This window comes from Apostichopus japonicus, chromosome 19, assembly GCF_037975245.1.
Source record: "Apostichopus japonicus isolate 1M-3 chromosome 19, ASM3797524v1, whole genome shotgun sequence".
Classification (NCBI taxonomy): domain Eukaryota; kingdom Metazoa; phylum Echinodermata; class Holothuroidea; order Aspidochirotida; family Stichopodidae; genus Apostichopus; species Apostichopus japonicus.
Window position 1 is genome coordinate 20044975 of NC_092579.1, and position 26509 is coordinate 20071483.

The window sequence follows — 26509 nt, forward strand, 5'->3', positions numbered from 1 at the left end:
TTTCCCAGTCCGTCTATATTTTCCCAACCCACATTCGTCATATTTGCATGATTCAAGGTGGACTAATCTGTCGGATTGTTTTTCAGCACGTAATCATGTTTCCTCGATCAGTTAAAATATTTTTTATAACATCATATTGTGACAATTCCATACAAAATGCGTTATAATGGGTTTGACCTCTTTCAACCCAAAAATGACACCTTGACCCACATACCAACATTGGTGTTTCTTGTAAAACACAACGCAAGAACTACATTGTACAAATCAAGTTTTGTAGTTCTCATGTTTGCTAGGTTTTAATAATATGACCTCCATTAACCTCAAACAACACTTTGACCTACACAATAAACACAAGGGTTTCTTGTCAACACAAATTGGTAAATGAATGGCATATGTCAAGTTCATCTGAGCATTCCTCGTGGAGTTATCACGTTTACTTTCAGACTTTGACCTCTATTGACCTCACGTGACATGTGATCTCTCCAAAAATGAATAAGGACCATGAACAGAAGAAGAAGTCTGCCTGCGAAGTCCACCAAACTTCAAGAGGCATTCACCAAGACTTCTTGTCGGTGCATTGTTTCACCATGTCAATGTACACAGAGGTTAAAACATAACAGCAACAAAAAACACAAGAGTCAAAAAATTGTCATAGGGCAATAACTAAATCCTTTATTTAATCATAAACTGAGTTAAATTTATTTAACAAGCTTTCCAACTGTTTTCAATTCTTTCAAAACAATTCTGTTCTTGGTTTATACAAACCATTATATTTTGAAATTTGAAAATAATACTTTCTGCCCTCCAGCCCAAAGAAATGATTGGGGGAGAAGAGAACTATTAAGAACATGATTTAAAAAAAAAAAAAAACAATGCTTATAATTGAACAATCACGATAAGATAAGAAAATCTGGAAAAACAAAAGAAATCTAACTTCTCCATAATGAACTACACGTATCATAATCAAATTATACCATTGTTTTAAATACAATTACTTTCACACTATCGGAGGGTTTCGCCTATATTCAACCATCCCTACTTTCGTCCTACCGTTTGCAATCTCTAACCAAAGCTTTCTGGCATTTCATAACTAAAATTATACAACCCTTCCCTTGCGCACCTCCATGCACTTCTGCATTTTATTCCAGGGAAACATCCATTGAGTACGTTTCGTACACCCACAAACAGATGAGAAGTTGGAACTCAGCATGTTCAACATTATAAACCGATAGCAAAATTTGCCTGGACTACTATATGCAGATCAGGTTAGGCCTACACTGTGTAACCTTATTAAGGTCTAAGGCAAAACACAATTATACTCATGCTCCAAAAAAAACAAAATCAAATGTCAATTATTGGAAATCTATTTCTGAGCTAGTCATTGCTTTTAATTAAGTGTGAACCATTTCTGTGTATAGTTGCAGCTACACATTGAGCATGTCTTCTCCAGACTATGTTTTTTTCTGATTTAAGGTACAATGATGCTGCCATTGCTTTATAAACTCTAACTGTCCCTGAAAAACCAATAGAAAATAAACATTTTATATTCATTAAAACAATTTCTGTGACTAGTGACATTCTCACTATCTTTTCCTGAATCTCTTTCATAAATATACACCGAATAGAATTCCTTCACTTTTGGCTCCCTATAAGTAATAAACTTTCTGTGCTGGTTTTGTCGTTACGAGCTCATTGTTCGCACAAGAAAGTCCAGAGCTAAACGAGACAATTTTACCTTTTCATGAGAATATTTAAATGATGAAAAACAAAAAACAAATCTGTGATTACAGTGTGACATTGTCAGTTCTTTACTGTATCACATTCCTAAAACATATACCATCTATAATTACCCCGCTTAGTTAGTCATCGATTATAACTTTCTTTTATATCCTTTCTTATTTTCTGCGAACCCAAAACAGAAAGAAACTTGGCCATCAGCGAGAGAATTTCTACGACTGTGGGAAATTGTCACTTTTCCTGAATCACTTCCAAAAACAAATACAGTCGACAATTCCTCTATCTCTCTCTCTCTCTCTCTCTCTCTCTCTCTTTCAACTCTTGTCAATAATCAACTTTTTGCCTTTGGTTTCCTTTCTTTGTTTGTAAAACAAAGCAATTTCTTTGTCTTTTTTCGCCTCTTCAAATTATTGTTTAATTGAAAACACAACCATAATCAATTAGACACTTCAAGTTTGATAGTATTATGGCGGATTTCATGATGATGGCACGTGTACCCACTGAACGATGGGTACGCACTCTGTGCTTAAGAAGAGAAAAAAGGAAACGTTTTCCATAGCAGTAGCATGTGTGGTTACTATAATGAAAACTGGGTACATCAATTTAAAAATATCAGGACTAACCGAACCTCACCAGCAAAGGAATGACCTTGTATTGGTGTAGTAGGGGTAGGGTGTGGGGGGTGGGGAGAAACATGAACAGCATTTGATCAGCTATGTATCTATATCTTTCACACCACTGCCAAATGGGTGCATTTCAGTGTCTTGATAATACACTAACATGAAAAGTTGAAAACTTATATCATTATTTCAAAGCGTAATAAACAATAGAATGCAAGGCGTAAAATAAATCTGTCTTATGTAACAGGAAAATAACGCAAAACAAAAATAGGAGAGACTATATAGCAGCTGCCTCAAATCTGGCAAACTTATGGAACCACTGTTAAATATCTTCTGTTTTTGCTACTCGTTTTTTTTGTCTATTCCAATTACTTGCCCCAAAACGTCTGCCACAATTGCCCTCGGGCTAGACGGAGTTAAAACGATGAGGGTGTTAACAGTTGCATTTATATTCATGCTTTCATCAACAGCATACATTATTAATCAAATGTTAAGTAAAGATTAATGCAAAGATCCTTTACAAGATGTCTATTTACATATATACGTTTGATTTCACCCATACCAAAAGAGAAAACTTTGACAAACGATACCACATTCCTGTAGTTGTCATCTTCAATACTGATACTATATAAACTAGAGCTCCCAGATTTTTTAAGAGTCAATTGTGTGTTTTTTCTCCTGCTAAACATTCTGAGGTAATGATCATCTGATACATATTCAGTGTATGCAAAAATTAAAAAATATATAGGTCACTTGAAAAGCAGTTTAAGAGGGATTTCAGATGGAGGGGTCATGGTGGGGAGGGGGGGGGGTGGAGGCATTAATTGGTGGGTGAACATTCTGTGTGAGGATGTAGATTCGATACACATACCTAGAGGCCTGTAAACACCTACACACACACTCACAATTCAAATTTCGCAAAGAAATAACAAAAAAATTAATGGTATAAAGACAACCACATGATTGACAGCACATAACTATAAATATGGCACATATGAGTAATCAAACCCTTAGAGGCACAAATAAACTTTGCAGAAAGAAAACCCTGGGTAAAAAAAATTACAGAAAAGGAATAACAACAAACAAATAATAGGTAAATGGAAAGAAAGAAATTAAAAAAAGTAACTTTTACAAAAGAAATGTTTTTGTCATAAATCATGCTGCCACTTGTATTTTACATTATTTACAATTGGTCTCTATGTTCCCTAGATAGACAGTTTGGAGATAAAGTGTATCTGCAATTGGAAACCTATATGTTTGCAGCTATTGTGCCCCTCATTTCATCTGAATTGTTCATTTTTTTATCAAACAATCTCTCCTCTTGATCTGACCAAATACGAGACAATTTGTTTCTGGAAGTGTTGACAATTAATCCGTTCTGAAGAAGTAGATGAGGACACCAGTAACATCTGGTCACGATATCACAAATTTTCTAGTTTTTCTTTTTCTTAACAGCATAGAAAAACTATCACTGGCTCCAGGGTATGGGAACTTCTTTTGTGACACTCTCAAACAGTTGATCTGCATTCAAAATTTGTCAGTGTCGACAAGAGGAAGCAGAGAATTTGACCATTCGGATTGCCATCTTGTCAAAAGAATATATTCTTATAACAGATTGTCTTGTCTGTTTCCTAGGCATGGAGACTTTCTTTTAAACTTTCCAGGATTACATGACTAGCGTGGCCCTTTTTCCATTGTCTGACACAAGCAGATAAAAACAATAATAAGTGGGTAATTCTAATTTAGAAACAAAAAATGTGTTTAAATTTGCACTGTCTAATCTGGAACAAAATAATGATGATAATACAAAGGGAAAAAAAAACGGTTTCCTATTTCATGTGGGCAGTGAATGATGCAGGCTACAAGCTTTCATAAATACTTGAGTGATTTCTTTGAATTTGTAAATCGGGTATTCCGGTAGTTCAAAGAATAACATTTGTTATGTTTTAACCCGTAACATCACATGACAGTGCCCCATCATGTAGCCAACTGACACAGCCATGTAACCTATTGACATCCTTAACCACATTACATAGAAGTATAGTCACACAACATAGCTATATGAAGTAGCAACATGATATAGTTGCATGGCACACAACATGAACACTTCACATAGTCCACATGACATAGCCACTTGGCCAAATGACATAACCACGATGCCACAAAGCCACTTCACGATGCCACAAAGCCATGTGAAGTTGCCACAGAGCCACACGATGTAGCCATATAATGGAGCCAGTCAAATGCCACATGAAAAAGCCACATGATGTTGCCACATAGCCACATGATGTGGCCAGCCAAATGCTAGAGCACTCGAACTGCCAAACTATTTGCTGTAGTTCTTCACCTTATTAACTTTCAATCGGTGATCATCAGCGTCCGCCCCCCAAAAGTGCTAGAAAATAGTTATTCAAACTTCAACAAGAAATTGTTTGTCACCCTTCTGAGCATTTTGTCCTCACTGAAAGATTTTATTCAAATGTCACAGTCCTTACGGTAAGGGCATAAACATCAACTGTCTAAAATCCTCCAAAGAAATTCTTGGTGCAAAATATTTATCATTTGAACTGGTTGAGCTTGTCACACTGCTCTTGTTGGGCCAAAAAGTAGAAGTCACCAGCCTTGATAATGGATTTTGAAGGCCAATCACAGAATTTACACTTGCAAATATCCTTCCCCACTGCATCAGTGTTTGATGTTACAATGTTGTCTCCAAATAACAATAAAGAACACTGTCATAAAATTTTACATTCATACACATATTTAACAATTCTACTTCCATGTCATACACATCATGTGATATCTAGTAAGCCAAAATTGTGGTTTGCTATTAATATTACTTGAGAGACCTTTTGCGGCGACATTTCATATCCTTAAGAGCATAAAATGACATATTTGGTGGTTCAAACTTGAGTAGTGTACAAAAATTAGTGAGAAATTGATAAAGCTTTCCACAAAAAAGAAAAGAAAAAAAGATGACAATGTCTTTTTTCTGCACCTTTTTAGAAATCATCAAGGTAAGATAAACCTGCTAGTGTGCATTTCCTTTCCAATGTTTCATAACATAGTCCACACCCAAGCTTATTCCTTGGGACTTTTAAAAGGACCGTTTGATTGTTTCGATTTGACATCACAGACATTCTGATTTAAAGGTTGCCTCGACATTGCGGGCAGTTTTCTGGGATGAAAGAGCATAACAATGGGAGGAAAGTCTGAGTTAAACACTCTTACTAAAAGTGCTGAACTGGTTGTCACTATGAAATCCTTGAAAAAAGAATATTTTTGGTTGTTTAACGGAAAATCTCGAACTAGCGGAAAACCCTTAGAAACCAGTTCCTGGACTTAAAACAAATAACCAGATGGATTGAGTCGGATTGCTGTGAAGTAATTTCTTCTCACCTCAAGCAGTACAATTAGTTGATATTTCCCCATAGCTAAAATAACAAGTAATCACAAGCAAAGAAGACTATTTAGTCGTTAACTGACAAAAAAAGAACAACTTCCGAGCTAACACTGCAAGTTAGCTGAACATACTCTCGTTCACTGGCATAAAAGAATCTTTTGGTTGACAAACTGTTAGTGTATGCTTCCATGGTAACTAGGTAAACCACTAATATTAATAAGACTTCATATTCCTGTGTTCAACTACTTCATACAACAATGATTACTTGATAAAACAGCTAACCTCCTTCTTAAGAATGCTCTTAACACAATATCAGGTGATAAAGAGGGGGTGGAGGGGTGGGGGAATCGTTTCACAGCTTAACAAAGTTAAGTGGATTGATGTGAACAGCATGTTAGTTTTTTTGTCAAGCATGATAGATTTAAATGCAGTAAAGAGAGGTGTGCAAAAATATTTCATTGAAAAAAATTATATGCAAAGTTTTCCATTATAATATTATACTGGCTTATTACATAGCTACCGCATGAATGTTAAAATAAAAAATAAAAAAAATGGTTGAAAATTAGTGGTATGTTGTTTCCTTGTCTCTTACTGCATAGGTTGCTGGAAATTATTTGCAATATCCCTTAGAACAATACGTCCGCTTAGTAACTACAGCCACAGAGTGGATTTGCAATATCATGATAGATTCTTCTTCAGTCGAGCACAGAAAATGCTTCATTCTGACAGTTAAAATATTGTCTGAAAAAGAACTCTGTGAAGTGAGTGTGTGAAACATTGTCTTCCATGAGGCTTCTTCCTGTGTACATTGTAACATCAGTACACACCTCTGTATTAACAAATGCTACCATACCCCGACACATCACATCCACCCCTTCCCCCCCCCTCCCCAAAAAAGAATAAAAAAGGAAATATTAATTATAACAAGACTAAAGTTACAGATATGTATTTAAAGACAGTATTTTTCGTAACAGCTTTGCCATGTTCGACAATTAATACACCTATAAGTGTAAATTTGCCTCACGTATCAACTGCCGACATCGGGAAGAAAAAGGTCCCTTCTTGCCATATTGCTGTTGGCACAAAAGTTTTAACTAGACAAAAAAGTGTCTTCAAGGGAAAAAAATAACTTGCTCTTTGAGGATCAAAAAGAAAGTAAGTTCAAAGTTCACAAAAAACTTGTGGATATATCGAGAGAAAATACAGAAAACGAAACCAAACTCCCTCTCTATCTCGCCTCGGACTAGTTTTCGAGAATCTCGACGTAGGGCGTGGGAAACATGCCTATGTTCCCTCTACACTTTCCTTTCCACCAGTTGGCGTCTGTTTGCTCCAGAACTTCGATGATGTCTTCGCAACGGAACAGCAGTTCCCCGTGCTCTTGAGGTTCAAAGTCGTATTTGGCCTTCACTTTCAGCAGCTCTTTGACTCCAGGATGATTTCGGAACCTCTGTTTGGACCAAGGGCAAAAAAAAGAAGAAGAAAACGTTTTCAATATTTTAAAAGCTACTCACACATTTACATACGGAGGAGAGTGCACGAGATCTGACAGAGAGAGACATTCTTGGCTAGGGCGGGATTCTAATCAGAGATCATTCTCTCTGGTACGCAAGTCCTGTGTTCGGAATATTTAAAGGGATTTCCCTTGGTAGACAGCACCAGCCACCAGAATTTCCGACCAAGATCTTACAAGACCTAAGATAGTAATGGCCGATCCTTTTATGTATTGGTGGCTAGTGAGAAGCCAAGAACAAACCCTGTATATCTTTTAATGCAACAATGTAAGTGACACAGATATGTGGGCGACCATATGACAGGCATGCACACATGCCTTGAAGTCCAAATGAGTTTGTAGACTTTGTTAACAATTTTTCTTTAATGACAAATGTGATTTAGAAAAAGTTAAACCAAGGGTTAAAAAAGTTATGAATGAATCTATGTTGTCCCCAAATATACTAGAAAGATATGATGACTTCAATCCATGAACTAAGGGCTGTTAATCAAGCAGGTGCATAAGAAGGGGGAGATATAGGGTTGGGGAGGGGGGATGAAGATGGCTGGGGGGGAGCAGTACTAGATTGTTACCAGTTGTAACAGGCTAGTTAGAAAATGAGTGCATATGTATGGAAAAGAGGTACTTAGTTATGAGGAATAAAGCAAAACTCTATCTAATCTTACCTCAAGTTGATCTGATTCGATTTCTTTCAAGAATATGCTAACCGTTCGGCTGATGCTGTGAGTTTTGTGGTACTCGACTAGCTCGTTCAGAGAGTTGAATTTAACTACCCATATAAAATATTTGTTAGATGCATCACGAAGAACTTTGAAGTGTTGAACTTGGCCATTGTACCTGTGTGATCAGAAGAAAAACAAAAAAACAAAACAAAATTATTCAGCAGGTAGGTTAAAAATGGAGAAGAAGAATTGTAGGTGAGGGATTAGTAGCAATCAATAGTTTCTCACTTACAGTACTGTAAATAGGGATCAGTAGCAAGCAACAGTTTCTTACTTACAGTACTGTAAATAGGGATTAATAGCAAGCAACAGTTTCTCTCTTACAGTACTGTAAAAACAACACACGGAGGGAATTTGGGCGGCTACTTTCATATTTTGGTTCCTGTATTCTCCAATCGGAGAGAACAACATACGAAGTACTGTATGAGACTCAACCAAGATCTTAGCAATTTCTTAAGTTACAGTGATTATAACTTGGTGTCATACAAACTCGCACACACAAACACAATCACAATGATCACATAATTCTCTGCTGTCAGCAGCATGGAATCAAATAATTACCAACTGCTTCAAACCTATTAAGCTGAAAGTTGCTATACTTATGATCAATATTCTGAGCAAGTTCATCCCTTTCTTTGAGATTCTTCAAGATCATCTAAGAAACATGATTCATAAGAGTCAGAACAAATTGGTGGAAAGTTTCTCAGGATTTACAGTAAGAGTTTCTCAGAATCTCAGACCCCTAACATCCAGAAGAATAAAGCATGAAAAAATTGGACACACCAGTCCATCCTAGGCAAGGGTAGAAGTGAGAGTGCCAAGGAGACAGGTAAGTGAGGAAGTGAAGCACACATGGGAGGCTTTTGGGGCATAAATCCTCTGTTTTATTTTTGTTTTTATTCTTAAAACTTGACAAGATAGAAATCAAACAATATGTTTGGTTGGATTTATTCCAGCTTTCTTAATCCTCCAACCAACAAGTACATTTGATTGGTCAGTTGAGAAGAAAGCATGTACAGGGTAGGCCTGGAAATTGATCCTGTGAGACAGGGATATGTCCAATTTAAACTACTTCCCAGTTCTTTCAAATGATGCAAAATTACAAACAGTACTTACTTGACAGAAAGGGAGAAATCTCCAGGAGAACTTTCACTGTCACGAACAATAAATGCCCCGTCGAATGGCTGAGATTTCAGAAAATCTTCGGAAACCTTTCGTCTAACGCAGCCGACATACCAGCTGGAGGAGGAGAAGAAAAGATGAAAAAAAAATCTGTCATATACTCCTCTTCTGATTCCATATTAATGAGCTAATCAGCCTTCTCACAACCAAGGCAAGGTTCAGTGAGAGTGGTAAGGTTACTAGGAGATACAATATACAGCGAAGCAAAACATTTTACTACTACAGAAAAGGTTTTTAACAGATGAAAACTCAAAAATCAGAAGTTAAGCCATTAAAAAATAATAAAACGAATTTGCAGCAATTGTCACAGCTGCCACAATGCTCTATACAAGTCCATCAGGTAGACTTAAAATACACAATAAAATGTATTATGTATTGTATGCATGTATGTATTTTATATCCTCCTGCAAGCAGAAACTCATGAAGAAGCCTCATTGGCTTCTCAAAGCCGCAAACTGACCGAAGTTAGTCTCTTCGATTCACATTTAACGTCCATGATTATGAATTGTCAACAACTCTGTAAGTGGGCGACATACATTAATCTTGGAGCGACTCGAACTCAGGACCTTATGATTGAAAGGCACCAGCAAAAACCCTCAAGCAAACTGGTTTGGGTATTTACGATCGACAATACTTACCAATCTCCCTTTACATATCCACTCTTTTCTACCTGACTTATGATAACTGGAACAATTTTGCAGTGCAGCCTCCCACTCCCCTTCCCCTTTGCCTCTACAGGTCATTACTCTCATTTAGATTCACCTGTTCTGCAAGGCGTTAATGTAGTTGTCAATGGGGGAGAGGGGGGGGGAGTGCAAATATTTTACCAATTAATGGCAGAGCTAGAAAAGAATATATATATATATGTAGGAGACAGGTAAGAGAGGAGTGTTGTAAATTTGTAGACTTGTCAGGCACAAAATGTGGTTCAGATAAGCCATGGGTGGGCATTGGAAATTGGCAGCATAAAGGGACACATTACAGTTTGCAAGTATGTCATTTTTCCTTGTTTGGACTGAGTTTTGCAAAGCTGTGAAAACAACAGACTGGAACACAACAATGGAAAAGTGAGATTTCATTTATATAAGTACTGCAGCACTGTAATTAAAGATAAGGAAGTTAAGCAATACGAGGACCATATCAAACTGAGGCTTATTTACTTTGCAATTCAATGAGTGTGAAAGTATCACTGGGAAGACTAAAAACAACAGCTCATCAAACAAACATGTGTACATGTCTTATCAATGACAGCATTCAAAGTGTGCAATGGTTAATGGCACTGACTGGTACAGTACACTGTATGATCTCAATTGATTGGCTCTACATTCGATAGTACAAACTAAATAGTACAAGCAGGCCATGATTTTATGATATGAAACCCAAAACTTGTGCAAATGCATTTCTTATTGTGAGTAGTGCTGTACAGGTTGCCACACTGTCAGGAAAGAGCAAATCAAGTGGAGATTTATTATTTGTAGATAATGGTCTTGAGGGCAGGGGGCAGAAGGGGGGGGGTTCAAGTACTAATCAACAGGAAGAACAAAAGAAGAACGGTCAAGTTTTCTGCCGCTTTTTTCTTTTCTTTGTATGCTAACTGTAAGGAGAGCAGGAAAACTTATGCTTTCCAGCCTGTATCAGTGATAACTTATATACACATGTGCCTGTACAGCAGCAAGTGGAAACCATGATACACAGGCCCTATTTACACTGTACGAGTGAGACCCTCGATTCATATTCTACTCACAGACCGTACTAAAGTATGAGTGAGACCCTCGATTCATATCCTACTGTTGTACTCACCAGTACTTAAGTACGATTGAGACCCTCGATTCATATCCTACTGTTGTGCTCACCAGTACTAAAGTATGAGTGAGACCCTCGATTCATATCCTACTGTTGTACTCACCAGTACTAAAGTATGAGTCAGACCCTCGATTCATATCCTACTGTTGTACTCACCAGTACTTAAGTACGAGTGAGACCCTCGATTCATATCCTACTGTTGTGCTCACCAGTACTAAAGTATGAGTGAGACCATCGATTCATATCCTACTATTGCGCTCACCAGTACTAAAGTATGAGTGAGACCCTCGATTCATATCCTACTATTGCACTCACCAGTACTAAAGTACGAGTGAGACCATCGATTCATATCCTACTATTGCACTCACCAGTACTAAAGTATGAGTGAGACCCTCGATTCATATCCTACTATTGCACTCACCAGTACTAAAGTATGAGTCAGACCCTCGATTCATATCCTACTGTTGTGCTCACCAGTACTAAAGTATGAGTGAGACCCTCGATTCATATCCTACTGTTGTGCTCACCAGTACTAAAGTACGAGTGAGACCATCGATTCATATCCTACTGTTGTGCTCACCAGTACTAAAGTATGAGTGAGACCATCGATTCATATCCTACTGTTGCACTCACCAGTACTAAAGTATGAGTGAGACCATCGATTCATATCCTACTATTGCACTCACCAGTACTTAAGTATGAGTGAGACCCTCGATTCATATCCTACTGTTGTACTCACCAGTACTAAAGTATGAGTGAGACCATCGATTCATATCCTACTGTTGTGCTCACCAGTACTAAAGTATGAGTGAGACCCTCGATTCATATCCTACTGTTGTACTCACCAGTACTAAAGTACGAGTGAGACCCTCGATTCATATTCTACTGTTGCGCTCACAGGTACTAAAAATATTGTCTTCTTCAGACACAGACAAAGATGGAAAGTATTTAAAATGACAACAGAGGACATGCCTCTCCTCTTTATGTTGCTATAAACCTATGTACTCAGTCATGTTCTTACAAATACTAAAAGTTATAAAAGCATGAGGATGCTGAGGTTGTGAGAAAACAGGTAAGCAAGGAGCGGAGTACATTTTGTGAATCATTGAAAATCACAATTCCTACTTTCCTAGCGTACTGTTTGGTTCATCTTGATTCATCTGGGAGGCTTATCCACGTATTGCATATTGTCAGCTATGTACAGTAGAGTAAATACACATAGCTACTGTACCCAGCATGCAGTGAGTATGATGAATAACAACTACAGAATAGCCATTGGCCCTATAATGATAACAATAGTGTACTCTATGCTTCCAAGAATTCAATATGTGATACTGATTCTTGAATTGCTCAATCTAAGTGCTTCTGGCTGAATATAAAGCTTTCTCGTATGATTCTCGGAAGGTACTGTTACATCAACTGAAAGTGAAACTGCAATATGGGAAGACCGTGTGGCATACAGAAAATAAATTGAATGGCAGGGCGGACTGAAGGAAACCTTAGGCGATGAGGTACATGGTGAAACCAGAAAGCCAACCGGCCTAGTGATTCCTTGCCAGATGTCATTAAAATGTTGACTCTGTTGCAAGATTTCATGTAACATTCATAACTTTTCTGTACACCATGTCCTGGCACAAAATGTCATCATGCTTGAAGTCTCAATGTGTGTTTGCCAAATTTTAACTTCGACCTTCCAGCTCACTGCCCTAAAAGCTCAGTGCAAATAACACCATTCTATGCATTTTTCATATTAATAATCATTATTTTTATTGAGTTATCTGTCGTTTCTTGAGATATTTTGTGAACAAAGGTGTCAGACTTTGACCAGTGCTGACCTCAAATGACTTTTGATCAATACTAACAGAGAACGAAGACTTAGAGCAGCTGGTCACTACCACCGACACCCAGAAGAAGCAACCAACAAGTTCATTCTCTGGGAGCCAAAACATGGTACCCCTGGTGCAAGGCATAAAACCTTCCTGCATTTCCTCCTAGAGGACAGTGGGCTGAAAGTACGTCTGAGCTAGCAACCCTTATGGAAGACAGAAATGACTGGAAATCTCGATGCCAGGTTATTGTCCGGCCAACTTCTCCTACCCCTCATGATGATAATGGTCGACTGAGGTCGAACTGATGATGATGATGATGATGATGATGATGATGATGATGATGATGATGATGATGATGATGATGATGATGATGATGATGATGATGATGATGATGATGATGATGATGATGATGATGATGATGATGATGATGATGATGATGATGATGATGATGATGATGAATACTAACAACAATCCCAAACCAGTTAAGGGAACCTACATCGCAAATATGAAATGTATCCCAGTTATCCTTCTGAAGTTCAGAGCATTATGAGCAAGTGTCACACACCCACCCACACATATGCATACACACATAGCATAGATTCCGTTTGCCCTCGGCAAGTAATCAGAAAACACATTGAAACAAAGAGCAAACTGTACTTTATATACCCTCCGGTAATACTAAACCTTTGTAGGACGCCAAGTTTCATTCTAGTCAAATAGAAAGTAAAAGAATGGAGATTTTCTCTAAGAAATGGTAAACAAGTCTAGAAAGTATATACTTTGTACAGTAGTCTACACTGCTACCAGATTAAAGGCTAACTATTCGGTAGATTCCAAAGGATGAAACTTCATGAACGGGTTGTGGATACAAAAAAGTGGGTCTGGCTGTGAGGTTGTTGAATATGGCCCCCTTGCATGGGGGGGGGGGGAGAGGTCAAAGGGTTATGCTCTAGACAAAAATCTCAAAGTTTAAATGCTAAATGATACTTGCTAAGGCATATTTAGACTAAATTACTGAAGGTGTATATTTTACATCAAAACACAAGGTTGTGCTATGCTTTTGATCTCTCTCTCCCCCCTGTTTCTCCCGAATACAATGGAAGTGGAGGACATGCTCCCCCCCCCCCCACTTCCCTTTGTACACACCACTGGTTATCCTTCACAGTAAAACTGAATTGCAGTATGGTATCATCAAGTAATCCGTAGATATTGCTCCACACTGGCTTAAACTGAACATTAACAAACCTCTACCAATGTACAGTAGTATACACACTACACAGTACATGGTGAAAGCAATGATCATACATACTTGGTAATATTACAACATGTTTGCAGGCAAAATGTACATGATGTGCTTAAACTTTGGAATGAGGAAGGGGAATTCTAAGGGTCCTCATATTTCATCAGGGAAGATAACTTTGGTGTCAATACAATGTACTGTAGACAAACAGAAGTGGTACTATTAAACCGTTCTACTGGTACCAGGCCCGAAATAAGATTAAACATATATAGAGCAGCCCTGCTTGGATGTCTCCAGTTACATAGTTTCATTCCCAATTCATATTTTATCAATTGATCTAAAACAAATAAGGAACTAACAAGACACTGTAGACACACAGTTAATACCTGATGTACAGTACAGTAGTAATGGCTTCCACATTTACTGTATGTTTGCATGCATGTACACTGTATAGCTGACATACTGACCCTATCGGACAACAATATCAAATACTGTACACCTACAGCACTGCAAAGCATTATGTGAAAATTACACAGCAAACCCTATAATAATCACCTGCAGTATATATAATGTATGGGCTGATCTGAGTTATTGCAGGAGTTGTTGCAGGATATCCCCTGTCCCTTCCACCCCCCCCCGCCCCAAGAGAAAATATTTTGCGGGACCATCTATGTAAATTGCCGGAATCCTGCAATGGCGCGTCCTAATGTGAAACCTGCTACAATTGTATCTTTTTAGTGTTGACGTATTGGTACTGTACCATATTGCATCCATCATATGACAAGGATATTTTTCATGGATTTTTAAGTTCATACTTTGACAAAGGATGAGCAAGTATATTTGAAATATCCATCCTAAAGGATTAAGAAAAATGTTTCTCTGTCAAACGCAGCAGTAGCGTTCTCATACTTTGAAAACATGTTTGGAAAATTATTTATCATTTTTTAAGGTAACTTCTAAAGACAGTCCATTTAAGGTTGGATGTACCTGTGTAAAACTGGAAATGAAAATTCCACTAGTGCTGACATTTTGTAGAGCAATTTTAAATACAAGACCTGGACTGTCACTGTACCAACTGGAACTTCAACCGAACGAGCTCTCTAGCAGAGAACTTTCTCAATTTAAAAAATCACCCACAAGGAAACTGCAATAGTATTTTGCCATTCATGATGATCTAACTGCCTCGTACAGTAAGTCAGTTACCATTTCATCTAGTTGTTTTGCAAGCAACTCAAGCATACCGTACTTCATGGCACAATGGGTGAAGAAATACAGGAAACAGGTTCTTCACACTAGAAATAAACGAATGTACTGGAAGCATGACTGGCAATGCTAACTGTATCACACACACACATATGTACACGTACAGTATGTAATGCACACAACCCTGCCACTACACTGGTGTTAGCATTCAGTATGCATAATAAGAGATTAAATTACCTAAACTTCCTGAGTGTTAGTTTGGAGTGTGTTACTGTATGCCGGAATTAACATTTAAAGTAAAACAATAGGAAATACGGCAGACCTACAACACATACTGTATGGTTGATATCCCATAAAGTGAGCTTCAAACTTTATGATCTAATATTAAACTATTAATATCAAAATATTAATGAAGTACACATGTATATCAGATATTTCCTTGTTATCTTGTTTTATTTTAAGTTTCAAAGTTTCTTTATTTGGTAAAGCAAAAAGAGCTTACTTTAAGAATAAGTGCTACAAAAATTTATGTAATTTAGTATAATCATCATAAAAATCAAACAGTTAATCTCTATCTATTTATTAATTGAACTACTTACAGCCATTGATTCATAAAATATAAACCTGTTTGACATTTCAACCCTGAAGCTATTTTTAAGTTTGACGTATTCTACGCAAGCACACTTCAGTATAGTGTAGAAGTGAAGTGACTCAGCTAAACAAACACAGTAACTAAGATACAGTCCTACGTCAGTAATAATGGAAATGGTCGACTTTTCTTTACAACAAATTCTTCTTTCTTTTCAAGCCCTGTCTTCCTTTATTTGACATTGTGTGCCTTTACGCTGAGTCTCTCACCTGTAATTGTACATACTCTGAAGCCTATCATGTATACAATTTGCAGTATAATGTTATAAATTGTATATATAGGAACTACAGTACTGCTGTTCTCACATTACACTTGAAGCATAGATTAAAATTGTTACTCACAGATCTATACCCTAAAAAGAGCTTGGTTTGGGTAGAAGTTAGCAATGACCCTTATCTGTCTCAACTCTATCATTGCACTTTCCCATCTACCTAGCCTATTAACTGGTTACATTTAAGCCCCCTTCCCCCCCCCCCCCCCTCACTCCGAGTCAACACCCATCACCTCTTCCTTAGAGATCAACCATTTACAACATAAAGAAGCCTAACTGTCATTCTGGTTAAAACTCAAAGTAAACAGTACTTTTATCTACTTACGTTTATTGTTGGACCGCACAGAAAAACTCTGGTTTTAAATTTTACGGAAGGGGCTCATGAAAGCTTTTTGGGTTTAACAAGTCACAAACTTTGTCCCAAAACTGTCAGATAGTGGTCACCCACACTCAAATCATTACTAACAGTGAAAATCAATTTATAGAAAAGTTTGTATCCCAAAAAAGTTCAATGTACATGTAAATGTTATGTCTTTATTTCTCAAGTGAAAAACCCTGTCAAATATTTATGTCATTTCATTGGTCGTACTGTAGCTTCATTTTGGTGGACTAAATCAAATGAAAAGGTGTTTTTCAGACCTGTATCTCATGTAATCAAGCAAATGAGTTTCTGGTTTACCAACAAATACTGTACAACATTTAACCATGTCTGCTTTAAGAAGAAAAAATTAACATGAAATGTACAGTAGATTGTAAAATTGAAAGCAATCCTCTCCACTCATTTATATGGAAAAAACACTGCAAAACAACTGTTGCCAAAAGAGCAATCTTAATTTGTACTGTGATACAAAAAGTACACACTACTCTTAACAAATTGCAGTGTTTTGTCTTCATGACCAAAACCAACACTTGAGAAACACTGACAACATATGAACAGCCATTAACCTTTATCTGCAAAGCAGTCCTCAAACCTCAGGAAATACTTTTTAAAATCAATCTCTTTGCTGCATGCTCTTTCCAATCAAGGGACTACCTGTTTTGTAATCTAATATATAATAGCTGCCATGCTGGACGATTCGCTTGATATAGGTTTGAAGCAATCACCTTGGATACCACTGTACAGTATATGTGTAGTTAAGTACTACATGTACTGTAGAAGTGCTGTAATTTAGGGACATGACTTGAACTCTCTGTGTTGAACGAATTTGGTTAACCACCAGAAATTGGGATTTGGAAGTCTTGGATTAACAAGAAGTCGATTCAAGTAGAAAGAGTACTTATAGGACAGACTCCTATTACCGGGTTATACAACATACCTTGTAAATGGAATTCTTAAAATAGTGAAAGATCAATACAATACACGCGACTGCCGTACTGTACTGTATGGTGCGATAAACCTATGTATTGTACTCTGTCATACAGCCTGTATTACAGTGAGGGACCACCCCCCCCCCCCCTTCAGAGCACAAAAGGCAAATGTCAAGGATCTTGCACCTGAGAAATATAACAGGAAACCAGAAATTGTGAGAAGACCAAAGTACATAAATTGATGTACTTTTTCATAGTTTATACCTCATGTACAGTATGGTAGATTTGGAAGGGAAGAGAATGTGGAGAATATTCCTCAATGCAAACTTTGCGGAGGTAAAAATGTTACACAATCCTTTTCTAAGACAAGACACATAGACAGGACATTTGCAGAACTCTGTAAAACAGAACAGCAGACACTGGTAATTGTCCTGTGCATACACCAGCAATACCAGAACTTAAGTACAGTATGTTCTTCTTCCCCCCCCTTCCCTTCCCCCCCATGTCCTCCCTTCCCAATTAAAACTTCCCTGCCAATCCAAACAAAAATTTCAAAACTTATTGGTTGGGATATTTACGAGAGACAAGCTTACCTGTCTCCCCACAACCTTAGCACTCTCGTTCATCTGTGTCTAGAACTGACATCTAGACCCTTGGGTGGTAGAATGACAAGGGCATTGACCGGAGAGGTCTGGCCATAGAGGGCACAGTGTTAAAAGGTTACCAGTTCATTCTAGACACGGTAGAACGAGAGTGCTAAGGTAAGTGGGTAGACAGGTAAGCGAGGACCAAAGTAAATATGTTAAACTATTAGCTGCTTTTAGTTTAATATTCAACAGAGGAAATTTTCTGGACAGTTAGCATATATTTTCATGGTGAATATCTTGAAAAACATTTTTTAATAATAAACAATAACACACAATATATGCTGTATGCTCTCTGGAAAGCTCGTTTAAGGCTAAATTGATCATGAATTCGTCGGCTCATCAGAACAGGCCTGAATGTTGAAGGTTAATCCATTGTTTATTAGTTTTCATAACTCAAAACAAGTCTACTTAGCATGATAACGTAAACAACAGACCATCATTTGGGTGTCATTCAACGCAATTTTTTGTTATTGACAAATTTGTAATGCATGGAAAACATATTGTTTGATCCCTATCAAGTTTTGTGTTTCACCTAAAGAACACTAATGGTCTATGTGTTAGACTAGCAAGTACAGCCACTTTAATTGATTAGCCTTGTTAACAGTGACTATACAGTTACATGGTTTAAAACATTTCACAATTGAATTTGAGTCTGAAGTGATTCTGTCAGGCAGCATTGATTATTTTAGCTTGAAACCGTACCACATTTAATGTACCAATTCCCAAGTTCCACGCCTACTTGTTTTTCTAATCACCGAGAGCTAATTAGCAAGTAATTAACAGTTTCATTCCTCCACAATTTCTAAAGTCAATTATCCACACACTTTCTATACTGAAATCGCTAGTATACTACAACAACAACAGCAATTGAAATAACTTATCAAATGTTCTTGATGATTCCATAATAAGCCTGAAGCATTATTATTTAAAGTCACTTTGAAAACATCAAACATGCTTGTAAATAAAGAATCACCAGGGGAAAAATTTCACTGTTAACAAGAGACGTTGTTTCTGTACATGTATACATATTAAAAATTCATGGATAATTAGAAAACACTATGGGATGAGTCAGCCTGTAAACGTGAGAAGGGAAAAAGCCCAATTCTTTTTTTATAGCATTTTTGCTTACCATGCAGTACATTGTAGAAGACTAAACTAATTTCAGGCTATTGCTGCTGCACCATGCATTAAACCCATCAATCATAACAATGTTTTGCAGATTAAGATTAGTCATTATAAATGGTACAGTAGGTGTACAGATCACCATACTGTACACCAGTGAGTGAGTACTACAGCTGCAGCTGTGACAAACAATGCAAAGCTAAAGCTCATCAATAGGATATTACCAATGACAATGATGGTAGAGAATCCTGTATGTACTGTACACAAGCCATAGCTTTAGATATGTACAGTGGGATGAGGAAGTGGAACATGAATGACCGGATTGTAGTGCCCGGGTAGCAGGGAATATAATTTATCCGGTATCTCATCTCGCCAAAATGCTATGCAAAATTGGGCAAATGGGCTATGCAAACATGCATACTTGTATTAAAATAGGAACCGCAGTATTCCTCTTTTTTTTTTCCCCTTTTATATTAGTCATTCTCACTGTTGATGTATCGTATGACTCCTCAATGCAAATTTTATATTTATACTGGAATGAATAAAGAAATGAATGTAGGAGATAAAAGTTCAGAGATTTCAAAAACTGCTATACAACATTTTAACACAAATTATTTGCCTGGATGGGAGGAAGGGGGAGGGAGGGCGTGGGAGGGAGGAGGGAGAGGTTTTCCATCAAGGTGTTGTGCTAGAAGATATCAATTTGTTTAAATCGGTTGATTGGAAAATGTGATTGCAGAAAGGAGACAGGCAAGCAACAGAAGGAAATAGCACTGTACGGTGTACAGTACAATGTACGGTGTACACCGTACAGTTTACACTGTATGGTGTATACCGTAAGGTGTACACTGTACAGCACGGTGTACAGAACGGTGCTCAGTTTTACAAGATACCATGGAAAACCTGAAGTGTTCAAGCAGTAAGACAGGCTTTCATAAGACTGTTTCACTTTCATGTCATTCAATCTTCAAAAGTCACACTGACACCTTGTCAGATCATAAAAATCTGCAGTTTACTCTCGGTTGATAATTAACTATCTCAACAGAGAAGTGAAAAGTCAAAGTAAACCTTAAAAATTTGTTATTTTGCAAAACTTTGTGTAACCAGCACGATCCACAAGGAATCATTAATTAGAGTTCATTTACTGAATATTCCACAAAAAAACATATTTGAGATCATACATTTTTAGATATATATTAAAGATTAACAGACCAATGTTGTGAACAAGGTATTTACTAAAATATTCAATATCGATGGAAAATGGGTTTCCATAATCCTACATATTGTTTTTCAGTTATACTACTGTATCAGCTTACATTTTGATAGCTGCGTACAACTAATAATTTGATAAAATAATATGCAAGAAATGCATCAATTTTGTTCAAATGAGTCTACCAAAGATTTACACACTTGCAGTATTATATTGTATAAAGTGTGTAAAAGGAACCTATATGTGTGGAAAGTTACATTAGAGCTTAATAGTTTGCATTAAGTTGGTTCAATTTCTCAATAATATTGAGAAGTACAGTAGTATACAAAAATTGAACAAAATTATTGAAAGTTAATCATAAAACTTGCTACACAGTATGATACTAAATTTCCAACAGTTTTCCACATTGCCTCCCAATTTGTTCTAGACCTGTAAGACATTAAACTAGAAACAATGACCTCCATAAGTATAACTGCAGAAAGCCTTTTGTAGTATGGATGTAACTCTAATTCAACCTGTGAGTCATTTCACCAAAACCGCAATTATTCCCATTGACACAGAGCTCATTGATGCTTCGGTATTGCTATATACTGTAGGTAAATGCATGAAGGAAGGCTGAGAAACAATACATCCATACACTTCTGTACAACTACTGTATGAGTACCTTAAGTAAATGGCATTACCAGCCATTTAGAGGTGGGAGGACAGTGGGAGGGAGGACAGTGGGAGGGAGGACAGTGGGGGAGAGGACAGTGGGAGAATGTGGGTAATGCATGCTGTTCCCGGAGGTATCAGTGCTCCCGGGAGAGCAAAGCCATGCTGTCATGGGGTCCAGGGGGTCTCCATAGGGCCCATGGCAGGGCCAATATCCCCTAAGCTTTGCAGTTTCCATCATTACCAGAACTTAAATCAGCTTCACATCAGCAGAATTCTGGAGGTAGATCTTTGTAAGAAAATTATTGTTGGTAAAGTTCTGTGTTTGCTCATAGGCTAAACAGATAATTTCCTATACACTCATGTTATTGTGGCTATAAAAAGTCCGAAAGCAGTAAATGTGAGCCAATGTGTGAATGGCAACCCTTTATACCATACTACCATCAACTTAAACACCATTTCATATAAGATGCAAATAAACCTGTTCAGCTGTTCTCCTTTTACAGTAGGCTGGTAATAAAAACACAGCTAATGTTTTGATACTTTGATCAATCTTGACATTAACAGTTTGCCATCATTGCTGCTATATTTGCAGTTGTGCTTAAAAGATGTTTGCTCACGAATGTTTGATACCTCTGGTGTAAAGTCTGTCTGATGGACTTTCAATTCATTCTGCTGATAAGCTGCTCCCGGGACTTCAACCTCTCAGACGAAGTACAGTACCGTAAATGACATACACTAGACAGACGGAAACTCGTGCAAAAATTTGACAGACTTGTACGATACATATTGTCATTATCAGAAAATAACTTCAAAGCTCGGGAAAACCCCTTCCAAACCCTACAATGGTACAACAAGCAAGTGCAAATATGTATACAAACAGCTGATTACAAACTGTTGAAGATTACAAAAGCTGGACAAAATATTCACTCTCCTAAAATACTGCTAATTAATATTATGACAGACCGTACATAGCATATTAACAAACTACTGGATCTGACAAAATATGCAATATTGTATTTTACTCCCTGTCAGGCTGATTTGCATTTGTGTAGCAAATCCACTGTCAATAGGGACCTGTATCCCAAGAGACTGAATAGGAACTTTCCCAGGAATATTCTACCAGCTGGAATTAATTCACATGTTATGTATCTACTCTAGGCCAGGAAATTCTCCCTACAGTAGCTCCACACAGTACAGTATATGCCTACCAATCTTTCACCAGTATGCATTTACTGTACATCCTCTGAATGTTGCAAAACTCAAAGACTGATTCTTATCTTACAGAACTATTTTAAGAGATGAGAGACTAGTAAAGACAAACTGTAGCAAAGTTGCAGTAGCTAAATTCTGACAATAGTACTGTATGTACTGAATGTACCAAATCCAAGCTTTGGCATTCAAATACATCTTCAAATACAGGACAAAAAATTGATGGATACTCATGCAGTGTTTTTTGTTGATGAAAAAAAGAAAAGAAAAAAAAAGTGAAACAGGCTTCATCCAAGAATCCAAAATTTTCAGGAAGAATGATAAAATGGATTCAAGAGGATTAAGTATCCCACACAAGACAATGCGATGGAAGCTTCTGAATGGTAGATTTGGAAGGAAGAGGGGGGGGGGGGAATGCAAGGATGATTGCTGTTTGTAGGCTAGGTAGATTGGGGTATGTATGTATTGTATATAACAGACAGATAAGATTGAGAGGAATGAAGTAAATTAAGTTGAGGAAGTACCTATTGAATAAAGTTATGTTGTAAGCAATACAATAAATATTTGGTAAGAACATTGGTAAGAATATTGCTCAAACTGGAGAAGATTGTTTGCTAGTGTAAAATGTCCTTGCAGATGTAACATCCCCCCCCCATAAGCTACTGAAGGGGGGAGGTAAACTAATTAGCTAGAGGGGTTTCCATTTATGCCTTGAAAATGGCTTTATCAAATTGACACAAATTGCCAAAAGGCAAAATATAGTTTTCAGCTAAAAAACTAGAAAGAATATTGCCATGGATACAGTATAATCAGCTTCTTTAATATCTGATGGGACAATTTAAGGTAGCATAAGCATGGATTTGAAATAGATGGTAGACTTTTGTCTTGATAATTCTGAATACTTACAGCGCCATAACTGCCCTTTTAAAATGCTCATTGCACTTCTTAGCATTATCCGTTAAGCTACGTAAACTTCGTTCTAACTTACCTACATGATAACAGTCTACAAGCCAACTGATATAATGGAGGACACTACAAAACAATACATTTTGCTGTCACTGGGCAAATTATGACACAACACCTGTTGTTTCAATTTCAATCATAAATATAGTATCTCGAATATGTTATGTGACAGTCGCATGCAAATTTCACCGGGATCGGCTTAGAAAATGTTCCACTTTCATCAGTCAAAAAAAAAAATAGTTAATTTCCCCTTGGACTATATCCTTTTGTGGTAACTAGTCTAAATTATGAAGTTGGGTTTGTACAAACAGGATTGCTGTATAAGTGTGTCATGTACACTTGAACAGTATCAGAGGACTTGTTGTAACTGGCATAATCTGCTGAAGGAGGAAATGTGTCAGACTGTCCGCATGCAAAAAGCTTTGGACAAAACATTCAGATACCCACTATATTAAATAGAAGGAACATTATTGAAGGAAAAGTAAGGTCTCATGAACAGTTCAAGGAGGAAGTTCATCTTTCTGTGGGTAATGCACAGTAGAGGAAAAGAGTGCATACAGGTCAATGAGAGACAAGTACTGTACAGTGATAAGTAATAATAATGAGTAATATTTATATATAGCATCATCAGCAAAGCTGCTTAAAGCTCTTTACAAGTGTAAAACCTAAAAACAAATAGTAACAAAAACCTAAATATTAAATATCTAGAACCAATAAGGCACAAAATGTAAAAGCCTAATGCAACAATATAACAAACACCTGTAATAAACGATAATAATTTAAGCCCTGGACTTTGCTTTCAAAGATACTATGGATCATGTGTGCACAAAGCTGCTATAGAGGCCTACTGTACAAACATCTTTTACAGCAGCTATGCCCATTCTGCATATATACTGTAGCATTTTGTGACGGGGGGATACCGGATAAATTATACCCTGATGTATATACATGCAGAACTGTAGAGAAAACAATACCTGGCAACATCTTGTTAACATCTAACATCTTGTTCATAACAATAGACATTAACTGATCATAATTGAACAGAATCCAAGTACTTCCCAAGAAACTGTTGATTCACATGTTTGTTATGATAGGCATCGTAGAGCTCATTCTTTGAGGAAATTTTGCCAGGCTGTCCATCTGAACCCGTGTACTTAACACAGGGTTGTTCGAAAGACTGGCTTAAAATCCCTCCCCACTCCCGCTCCCCACCCCCCACAAAAAAGTAGAATACCTGTAAATATTAATACATGCAAAGAACAAAGGGTGCAATTTCTAGTTGTATCCGACTATATTTGGACGGATAAGAAAGATACCCTAAATTGAGTTTGTTTTCAATGCACGTAGCTGTTAATGAGCATTTAGAAGTTGAGCGCCATACAGTACATGTTGGTACAAGTTCCAACTGTAACAGTTCAGTAAATCTATCAGTATGGTACGGTACAGTGTTCAAAGCTTGGCAGTCTTATTTTTCAGCTTAAGATTTGGTGCAAACAAGAGTAATATCCTGTACATGTTACCTCAGAATACCAGCACATTTAAGATACATTTTCAAATATTATATTATCTAACATTGCAATTCTATAAGCATACATCATATAGTATTACAAAATGCAGTACTGAATCGCAGAAAACCACGCTCCCAGAAAAAAATCTACAACTACAGTAGTACTGTACTTTATCAAAAGCAATGTTTCGTTCTTAGATTTGTACCATACAATACTTTGGAAAGTAAATGTTTTGAGAAATTTGACTTTTGACAAAGCCAGCACTTTTTTTCTATACTTTGGAACATTCAAAACCTATAACGATGTCTCTGTTTTGCATGACCTCGTTGTGTTTTTTTTCTTCGTAACAGCACATTTGCCAATTCTGTTTAAGTAATGGCCATTTAATAGACCTCAGACTACAGAATAACACTGCAAAACTTCACATATGAAAGTGGATAGCTGACATATCTTTCAGTTATGTTTGAATTAAGGTACTACTAGCAGCTCTGCTAATCTGTAGCTTGAAGTTTCGCCTTTCAACTTTTCTGTTAATGAGATTATTAATTACTTTATGGCATGTTTACCAAGGTTCTGAGGAAGTCACTCAAAACCAATACTGCACAGCATACACGTGAACAGATAGCATGCGTTTGGACACTACGATAAAGTCTGCAAAGTTCTACAGAAATACCCTTAAAGGATGACTTTAGGCACATATTAATTATGTGTTAAAGTAAGTTGGCCTGACGTTTCGATCCTAGCATGATCTTCTTCAAAGGCTCAATGACAAGTGACATTTTAATTATGTTAAATATGTTGTAGATCGATAAATCAGGAAAATCCGCTGGACTACTTAGTCTTATACACAATTACAGTTGGTCAGTTCCCCAGATGCAGCTCAAACCTATCATTGGAAAGTTCTTGGTGGTTTAAATGACATGTTTACAACATTATAAATACAAATTGGTGAAGGACAAAACATTGATGAATGTCATCCAATAGTGCTCTGTTTTAATATGAAGTTAAAGCAGCATTTTGCGTCCTTTTCTATGATTTTTCTCAACCTCACTGATTCCACTTTGCCATAACGACATACATAACTAGCTAATCTATTTATATTTTACTTCAAATGGTGGCATAAAAGTCGAAAAAATTGCAACTTTCAACTTTGTTGTTCTCCAAGATATTTTCCGTTGGGAACCCAATAAACCTCGCCCATAATATGAATATTTAAACACTACGAACGTCATTGACAGATACGTAATATAACACCACGCTTGATTTGTGTACAGTCTATATGGCAGTTGTACCAGGGAGTTGCATAACAACTCCCTGGTACAACCAACGCGAAGTCTTGAATCTATTTTTAGCAACGGCTCATAACTAAACCTGCATCTCTGATTGGTTGAATTCAAACTAGTGGGTTTGGCGGAATTGTATGCGATTAATTTTAACTGTGAAATTTGTCGAGGACACTCTTCTCATTTATCGACATAAATCGTTAATTACTCGCTAATTAACGCTCTTGGCAGGGTGAAACTTGGATGGTATCTTAGATTGCTGTTTTATGATTGATACATGTAAAAAAATCGATGCACATGTTAAAAAAGTGGAAAAAAGCGACCCAACGCAAAATGCTGCTTTAACAGAACATGTTTGGGTTAGAGTTATTAGAATTAATATATAACGATGGATTAACATGAACATTAGGCCTGCAATTAAGTCTTAAAC

General features: G+C 37.1%; 1 protein-coding gene across 1 annotated transcript in view; it reads right to left on the reverse strand.

The window, feature by feature from the left end:
• Positions 1 to 646: 646 nt before the first annotated feature.
• Positions 647 to 26509, reverse strand: part of LOC139960479 (growth factor receptor-bound protein 2-like) — a 29188-nt gene continuing 3325 nt past the window's right edge. Inside the window, exons 3-5 of the mRNA XM_071958861.1 lie at positions 9112 to 9234; positions 7939 to 8110; positions 647 to 7210 (exon numbers count right to left, since the gene is read on the reverse strand). Of these exons, the coding sequence (XP_071814962.1) occupies positions 7004 to 7210; positions 7939 to 8110; positions 9112 to 9234 (502 nt within the window). The 3' untranslated portion in view covers positions 647 to 7003. The remainder of the gene's footprint in view (positions 7211 to 7938; positions 8111 to 9111; positions 9235 to 26509) is intronic.